The 9736-nt window shown below is 32.0% G+C and overlaps 1 protein-coding gene across 1 annotated transcript; it reads left to right on the top strand.

Moving 5' to 3' along the window:
• The first annotated feature begins 564 nt into the window (after positions 1 to 564).
• LOC109791785 (linamarin synthase 1) lies at positions 565 to 5987 on the top strand. The gene is made up of 2 exons (XM_020351131.3): positions 565 to 1194; positions 4928 to 5987. The coding sequence occupies exons 1-2, from the start codon at positions 684 to 686 to the stop codon at positions 5866 to 5868; spliced, it is 1452 nt and encodes a 483-aa protein (XP_020206720.1). The 5' UTR covers positions 565 to 683; the 3' UTR covers positions 5869 to 5987.
• Positions 5988 to 9736: the final 3749 nt, after the last annotated feature.

Below are 9736 nucleotides of genomic sequence, written 5' to 3'. Positions count from 1 at the left end.
ACCCAATCCCTAATTACGGCCCAATAAGAAGACCTATAAATAGGACCCCAACGAGGTATGTATTTAATTCTGAACTACCGCATTTATTACGCCGAACACTAACTTGAGCATCGGAGTGTCTTTGTAGGCACCCCCCCTCATTTCGGATAGCCCGGACTGGAACGAGAAGACCGAGACGCGAGACCCGACCCGCAACTACGAAGATAATTGAAGTGTGTCCCTTGATACAGGAACATATATATATATATATATATATATATATATATTTAATTTTATTTCTTATAACTACTTAAAATCTGCTTAAATCCTCTAGTTATTAAATGTTATTTAATTTTAATTATCATTTTTTTTATTTTATTTAAATATATATACAGAGGTGTGGTGTGTCATTTTGACGTTAGTCCAAATAATAGGAGTTCTTTTTTTTTTCTTTTCTATTGTGATAGTTGTTTGAAATTTTCGAACTTATAAAAATTGTGGTTAGGACTCCCAGTAAAAATATCTAATAAAAATAGAAAACAAACGTAAGTTATGATATGAGATATTATTGCATATATATATATATAGGTAAACTGAGGGAAGCTAAGCCAAAACCGCACTCCATAACCATTCTACGAGAACTTATCCTTCGCACACACATTCAAACCAAGTTTTGGTTCTCAACTCTGTCACTTAAACAAAAAATGGACTCACTCCACAACACACCAAAGCCCCACGTTGTATGCGTCCCATTCCCAGCACAGGGTCATGTAAACCCCTTCATGCAATTAGCCAAACTCCTCCACTGCGTGGGTTTCCACGTAACGTTCGTGAACACCGAGTTCAACCACAAACGTTTCGTTAAGTCCCATGGACCAGACTTTGTTAAGGGTCTCCCAAGTTTCGTGTTTGAGACCATACCCGATGGGTTGCCACCTTCGGATAAGGACGCAACGCAGGATGTTCCAGCACTGTGTGAATCCACTAGGAGAAGTTGCTATGGTCCGTTGAAGGAGTTGGTGATGAAGCTGAACTCTTCGCACCATGTGCCTAAAGTTAGTTGCATAATTGCTGATGGAACTATGGGCTTTGCTACGAGAGTTGCTAAGGATTTGGGCATCGCAGAGGCTCAACTTTGGACAGCTTCGGCTTGTGGTTTTGTAGGGTATTTGCAATTTGATGAACTCGTTAAAAGAGGCATTGTTCCGTTTCAAGGTATGTCTCTCTCTCATTTGTTTTGTCTCTATGTTATAATTTTTATTAGTGTTTAATTTAAAATAAGTGTTTTCCTTTTATACTTTTAAGAAGAAAAAAAAACTTGATCAATGTAAATAAAAGAATTATATGTTAAAAATTTTGAAAAACTACATTATTTAAGTAAATAAATAAATATTATTGTTACGATTTATTATATTTAAAATTTTAATTTGTTTTAATGAATTTTAATGAGTAATTTTAAGTTGTTTTATTTTGTTTAAATATAATTATAAATAAAATAAATGTCAAATTTATGAAAATGAGCTTAAATAATTACAAACTTCAGACTTTTAACTCTATAAAAATAAATTAATATTTTAAAAAATACTATTTTAAACTATTATTTCAAACACATAATTTTATTTTACAAATAACTTTTTAAAATAATTAAAATGAGAATTACGCTCATTAACTTGTGGAAATATAAAATCAACAGTCATGATTTCTATTTTTTATATGCATGTGACCTGTCCGAATCCGGCATGCTGGCACGCTGGCACGCTTCCCTATACCAGTTTTCATCAACAATCATTTTTATCACAATTTTTATAAAAAGAGAATTACGAGATATTATTAATGATAGAAAGTGATAAATATATAATTAATTTTATACAAGCTTTTATAACAAATGTAATACTGTTAAAAAAGAGTAATGATTTAACCTCCAAATCTTGTGTCCAAATTTCGTCCGAATAAATAAAATAATAATATTTTTTAATAAATTTATTATAAAATAATTATTTTATAATAAATTTATTAAAAATTATTATTATTTTATTTATTCGGTTGAAGTTTCGGATAAAAATTCGGCCACTATATCAATACTCGTTAAAAAATGGTTATTTACTGTTGGAATGATAACCAGTTTGAGCATTCAAATTCCAATTGTTCTCGAGATGTTTAATTGTTGATTATTTTTGGTCAAATTAAGATTAATAGCGATAACATTTTGTTTACATGCCACAATAAAAACTGACACTTATATTATATGTATACAAATTTTATTGTTTTAAATTTCGATTAGGCAAAAATATTATATTATATGGTTTTAAAAACTCAAAAGATTAAATTAAATTTTTTAGTAATATAGAAACAAATAAATTAATTAAATAATGAAAAGAATAAAATAAATCAATAAATTAGCAATCATTGCGGTGGGCCCCACTTGTTGATTAATGCACCCCATGGCCATGTGGCTTCACAGCCACAGACTCCGTACTGTCCACTCAATTCTCTTTTGTTTGACTAGTCCACGCAATGCAACATAGTTTAAGAAAAATTTCAACCATTGTTTATTATTTGGATTTAAAGAAGATATAAATTAAACAACGTCCATGTAAAGACTTTATCAACAAGTAGTTTTTTTTACGCCACTTTATTAAAAAAATAGTAAAATAAGATGACAAAGAAAGTAGATATATAATAATTGATTCATGATTTATATGAAAAATATTATAAAATGGTACAATTTTAACATTATTAGTGTATTTTTAAAGTAATTTTAAATGTGATATGTAAATAATTATTCTAAAAATTGATACCTTTAGTTATATGATATATTATATTTAAATAGCATTGTAAAAGATATTAATTTTTAATTATTTTTTAATACAATGTATTTTTCTAAAATAAATTAAATGACTCATGTAACAAAAACATCTGATCAAATATGTTTAAAGGAGAGTAAATACATATTTTTTTTATAATTAAATGGTGAAATTAGTCTCTAAAATCTTGTTCCAAATTTAATCATTAATTCTAATGAAACTCAAGTCATTTATTTAAGTCATTTCATTAAATAAGTTTAATTATTTTAAATGGAACATGTGTGTCAGTTGATTGTGTATCATATGAAATATGACTATAACATAATATTATTTTAATTCCTCAAATTGTAACATTATGATCGCTAAAATTTTTACTTGATGTCATTTTAGTCCCTAAACGTTATCATGATTTTATTTTAATCAAATAATTATGACTTGAATATTTATACAATAAAATAGATAATCAAATTAATATGGTAAATACGATGATAAATATATTTATCTTTCAATTATCAAATTTTTATTCTTTTTTATTCATTTATCTTGTAAAAAGTTTCAACTGTATATATTATTAAAATAAAAATAGAATTTCAAAGACAAAAAGTGTAATCTTTGCAAAATGAAAGTAATAGATATTTTCTACAATAGAAAAATAAGAAATAATTTGTATAAGAATTAATTATGAAAATAAAATAAAAATATAGAAAATTTAGAAATTATTTTTATTTATTAAATTTATAAAATAAAATGGATAAAGAGAGGGGTAAAATTGATAATTAGAAAAAGAGATGTAGCATATTTAAAATTAAAAAAAAAAAAAAAAAACAATATTTTAGTTTGTACAATACACATGTTAAATGTTTATTATAAATAATTAAAATTTAAAATAAATTATATTTATAAATAAATATTATATTTAAATACCTAAATTATATATAAATTTTCAATAAATAGTTATTTTAAATATATAAATTATATTTTAGATTTATGATAAATAATTTATATTATTGTATAAGATTATTTTTATTATAAGATAATTTATTTTATAAATATTAATATTTAATTCATAAATATTTTTGATAAATAAAAGTCAAATTAGGTATGAAATTAAAAGAAAATCCCTAAAACCTCTCTCGCCGAAAAAAAAAATCTCAAAGTGTTCTTGCACATTATTTTTCATATTTTATATATAAGAGTTGATATAATATTAAATACAAAACTTTTAATATAATTTGAATATATTTATTATCCTTTTTACAATATTAATTTAATCACCTATTTTATTGTGAAAATATTCAAATCATAATTACTAAATTAAAATAAAATTATGATATAGTTTGGAGACTAAAGTGATATCAAATTAAAATTTTAAAGACTAAAGTGATATTCAGTTATAATTTCAAGAATTAAAGTGACACAATGTTATTCAAGGATTAAAATAATATTATATGATACTCATGTCATGTGGCACTTACATGTACATCACATGACACTATTATACTATATAAACACTTCCGTTTTTAAAATTAATAAAACTTATAAAACAGAAAAACTTAAATAAATAATAAATTACATTTTTAGAGACTATTTTTCAGTTTTATTATAATAAAAAAAACTTAAATTAATAGCAATATACAATTTTATTCAGATATACGTATACATGTGAACATGTATTTAAAATAATAATCATGTGAAAACTTTGTAATATATATATATATATATATATATATATATATATATATATATATGAAATAACTATAAATAAAAAAGTTTTTAGACCAATGATATAATATCTTTTTTCAATATTCGCACATAACAATATAATATGGTATAATATTTTTTTAATAATTATATTATTGATATGATGAACTATTTATCAATTTTTTTGAAAATTGGTCACCTTTAGTGAGATCGTTTCTCCTTATCATTTTTTTTATACACAAGATTTGAACCAAAATCTTAAAGGGATTGAGTCTACTACTAAGACGAATAACTTGTTAGTGATAATTAATAATATTATATTTAGCAATTTCTTTTATAAGTGTTCTACTGAAAACAAACAATGTTTACATTAATTTTTTTTTCATTTTATCATTTTGAAACATTATTTTGAAGTTGTATATTTTTTTTTGTCAAATTTTTAGATGAAAATTTTGCTCTTGATGGAACCCTAGATAAAAGTTTGAAATGGATATCTGAAATGAAAGATATTAGACTCAAAGACCTTCCAAGCTTTATAAGAACAACAACTTTGGATGATATTATGTTTGATTTCTTGGGTTCTGAGGCACGAAATTGTTTGAAATCATCTTCAATCATCATTAATTCATTCCAAGACTTGGATAGAGAAGACCTTAATGTCCTTAGGGCCAAAAATCCAAACATATATAACATCGGACCACTTCACTTGCTTGGTCAACATTTTCCTGATAAAGAAAAGGGCTTCAAGTCAAGTGGGTCAAGTTTATGGAAGAACGACTCAAAATGCTTAGAGTGGTTAGACAAATGGGAAGTTGGCTCAGTCATATATGTTAATTACGGAAGTATAACAGTAATGTCAGAACATCACTTGAAAGAATTTGCTTGGGGACTAGCAAATAGCAAGTTACCTTTCTTGTGGATAATGAGGGCAGATATAGTAATGGGTGAATCTATAACTTTGCCACAAGAGTTCTTTGATGAGGTCAAGGATAGGGGATACATAACAAGTTGGTGCATCCAAGACCAAGTGCTTTCTCATCCATCAGTTGGGGCCTTTCTAACCCATTGTGGTTGGAATTCTACCCTTGAAAGTATATCTGCAGGTGTGCCTATGATTTGTTGGCCTTTCTTTGCTGATCAACAAACAAATTGCAAGTATATATGCACAAATTGGGGAATAGGGATGGAAATTAACTATGATGTGAAGAGAGAAGAGATATCAATGCTTGTGAAGGAAATGGTGAAGGGAGGAAAAGGAATGGAAATGAAACAAAAATGCTTAGAGTGGAAGAAGAAAGCAATAAAAGCTACTGATATTGGAGGATCATCTTGTAATAATTTTTATAAGTTAATAAGGGAGGTTTTTCATCATAATGTTATTTGAGTAATGTTTTAATGATAAGATGCATTAATGTTGAGTAGTTAGATAAAATTATCTTTCTTTAATAGGAAGGGATTGCCATAAGATGAAATTTATATGATACATGCAATTGATTTGGCTAATTAGTATTGTCTAAAATGTTTCATTTTATATTTATTGTGTCATTTGAACTTAAATTTTAAAAGAATTTGATACAACTCCTTGTGTAAATATATATATATATTTGTTAAATAGGATTTACATTATTAGTTTTATCTTAGACTTATTGCAATGACCCATGGCCATTACACTTAATGGAATCTATACCACTAGCAGAGAAAACTAACTTACTAGAACATTCAATATTTACATAAAGGTTTGTCTTTGTCCTTGATGTTGCATATTTCTCTTTATTTTTTGAACCTATTACGTTGGTGTTTTTATTTTTATTTTTTATAAATACATGGGCCAAAAGTGTTTAAATTTGATGCGAAAAGAGATTATAGAATTATGTGAATCATTAGAGCATGATTAATCATCACAAACTTGTAGAGGAGAAAATTTGAGAGGCTTCAGCCCATTACTAGATGAAAAATCACGAGACAACAAATGGCATGCCTGTGCACAAAATGGCATGCCTATTCCATTCACTAAGGAAGTCTGAAATTCACTAAAGCCATCAAGAAACAACTAGCATAGGCATGCAACATAATTTCTTGCCTGTGCAAACATCTATTTTGTAACTTTTAATTTTTATTTTAATTATATTTTCTTTATTTTGAGAGTCATTTTTTAGGCTTTTAAATAGTAGATTAGTTAAGGGAGGAGGCATCTTTTGCTTTGCTTTATACCTTTTGGACTTTGAGAATTCTGATTCTCACTCTCTTAACTCTTAGGTGCATTTTTATGCTTTATTGTTTTTTTAGGCAGAACGACCATTAACATGTGAGAAGAAAAGATAGACACTAGAAGGGGGGGGGGTTGAATAATTCATATCAAAAACTCATAGTTTTCAAGTTCGTGAAGTAGTATCTACAATAGATGAATGGTCAGTAAGAGTAATCAATAAAACATTATTTTTATATTGGTTTACCTCAACCACCGAGGCTACATCTAGTTCTCAATCCAACCAGGTTGAGTTCCACTAACTTTTATCAAAGTTACAAGTATTCTTTTACCTAGCCACATCTACCGTATAACAAGGATTATGAAGGTATTACATGGTTGCAATTGTTGTTTATTTTAGACGTGATCACAACAAATAGTTTTAGTGCAAAAGACTCCTGAAGAAGATTCTCTAAGAGATGAGTACAAATCATTTTTCTATATGTACACTTATATTCTCTATATGTGTTTCTCTATCTTCTTCTAAGTTTTAGAACTTCTTATATAGTAGATGTACCTGTCTGAAGGGCACACTAGTAAACTTCTCGTATTCTGAAGGCCGAACGAGAGCTCTGAATGAATATTTCGGTGAGAGGGAGGGCACCTACAAAAGGTACTTCGACGCTCAAGTCATTCGTTCGGCTACCTCTTTCAGCCACACCATTAAGTTTTTCGTGCCGAATGGTGTGGCCGAACGATAGTACCTGTACACTTGCCCCCCAGCCTTGGAGAGAGAAAATTCTCTTCAAGGGTATAAATGTCCACAAATAACCATCTCGTCTCACCCATAGGGGAGTCAGTTAAGATTCTGAGTGGAGGAGTCGAAAGGTTATGCAATCTGGATCCGTTGGATCTGTGGGATTTGACGGTTGTGATTTTCATATTTGAATCTTCCCGCCTTTTTCCTGGGCTATATAAAACCATGGGCACTAGAGCCCACCACCACATTTCGCTTTCAATCCGAGGTGAATTTCTGAGTGAGTTTCGAGACCGATCCAGCGTGCCGAGTGACTGTTTCAAAGTCTTGTATTTGGTAAGTGTTTAGTATTATGGCTAGTTCTTCTGAAAGCTCTTCGGCTAGTGGGGCTCAGCCATCATCATCCGAGGGGTCATCATCTAGTGACTCGGGTCACTCATATGTGGAAATATCATCTTTGAATGAGGCTGAACGACCTATTGGGAGTGGAGACACGTTTGAAGAGACGTCCACTAGCGAGAGTCCCATGGTGCCGTCCAAATCTAAACATGTTTCAACTCGTCAGCGGTACGGGCCATCCGAAGTACCTGAGTATGAGTGGGTAAATGGGGAAGTGACATCGTACTATTCTCGTTATCGAGACACTACGATGATCAAAAACCTGTTGGAATATACCAAGTTTCTGACCTTTGACGCAAGGGAGGAGCCATATCTGATCGGGGTTTGGTCTTGCCGAAACGCTTTTCCGAATCCCAACATGGTTTGCTTGGAAAAGCGGGCCAAGAAGATGGACTCATTCTATATCTATGATTGTCTCTTACGAGATCTCAAGGTGAGATTTTCGTTTGACGAGTTTACCATGGGGGTGCTAAGAGTTTTGAACGTGGCGCCGACGCAATTGCATCCGAATAGCTAGGCTCAACTGCAAGGTTTCAAACACCTATGTCGATGCTTGAGCATTAGGCCTTCTCCACTTCTTTTCCTTTACTTCTATTCTTCCAGACCGTCGGATTTGGCAAAGTGGGTGTCTCTAAGCCGAGTGGGGAGTCGGAAACTCTTAGACAACTTAACTTCTTCATATAAGAATTTCAAAGCTGGGTTTTTTCGAGTGAGCATTCGTCCGAATGGACGTCGTTTCTTCTTTGGTGTGAACGATAAAAGTTTTTTTCCATTGTACTGGAGGCGTGCCCCTCAGCCATATGATGTTGTGCTGGAAGAGCTTCTCACGGCCGAAGAGCAAAAGAACTTAAAATTATTACTTCGCCTTCCTCGACGCTTGCCGACAAGGTCACTAATAAATGTGATTGAGTCTCCCAAATGGGATAACGACCTGATAGGTATGTGATTTATCCTACTTCGGTTGCACGCTAAATTCATATTGATGTTCACTTCATTATCTTTGCAGGAATCATGGTATCCAGTGGAGCCGATGCGTTCAATATTCAGAACTTGCTAGCTGACAGGATGGCGCAGGCCGAACAAGTCGGAGGGGTAGGCGATAGTTCGGCTGTGGCTCGCACGCTGCGGCCACTACAAGATGAACAAGCTCCTCCTTCACCTGACCGTAAGCGCCGAAAGGGTAACAAGGGCAAAGGGGTCGACCAGGGTGACTCCAAGAGAAAGAATGATCAAGAGCGGGCCGATAAGCCAAAGAAATAGAAACAAGCCACGTGGCCTTCACTGAATCGGAGCATCATTGTGGTGCCCCCCACACTCATGTCTCGTGCTTTCTTAAGCGAGGATGTGTCAGTGGATGCTATGGTTCGGCCTGACGCCATCTCGGATGTCGGGCGCGAGTACTTGGATCGGTGGGACACCGTGTCCAAGTGGAAGTACTTCTGCGAGGTTCAAGCACGATCAATGGTGCTTGCTCACCATCTCGCGATGGAACCGATCAGCAAGTTGGTGAGCTTGAAAAATAAGTTAGAAGAGGCCGATAAGTCTACCGCCAAAGCTCTGGCTAATTTGGAAGACCTAATGGCTAAGAACCGAGACCTTGTTGCCGAGATGAATCGGTTGAGGCGTGAAAATGATACGCTTCGGCTGGACTTGCAAAAGGAGTCTGTTGAGGAGGGACATCGGGCGGCCGAGGTGAATGCTCAACTTGAGAAGTTCAAAGAGAAAGTGCAAGATCGTATCTTGGCGCAACATGAAACTGGGTTCAAGCATGCCGTTCGACAAGCTATACTTCAGAGAGTTCCGAGAGGGCTTCGAGTTTGACATGGGTTGATGGAAAACTTGTTGGAGAATCTGGATTGATGTGAATCCTCTTCAAGTTCCTCCCTAGATCTTCGGCTCCTTGATTCTTCT

The sequence above is a fragment of the Cajanus cajan genome, chromosome 1 (genome assembly GCF_000230855.2).
Source record: "Cajanus cajan strain Asha chromosome 1, NIPB_CcT2T_4, whole genome shotgun sequence".
NCBI lineage: Eukaryota > Viridiplantae > Streptophyta > Magnoliopsida > Fabales > Fabaceae > Cajanus > Cajanus cajan.
The sequence above is the reverse complement of the archived record's forward strand: the minus strand, read 5'-3'. Positions and strand labels throughout refer to the sequence as shown.

Bases quoted from the DNA above. Each gene is read 5' to 3' on its own strand.
- LOC109791785 (XM_020351131.3), top strand. From the start codon at position 684: ATGGACTCACTCCACAACACACCAAAGCCCCACGTTGTATGCGTCCCA. The intron at 1,195-4,927 runs GTATGTCTCTCT...TCAAATTTTTAG, and splicing joins AGGCATTGTTCCGTTTCAAG to ATGAAAATTTTGCTCTTGAT.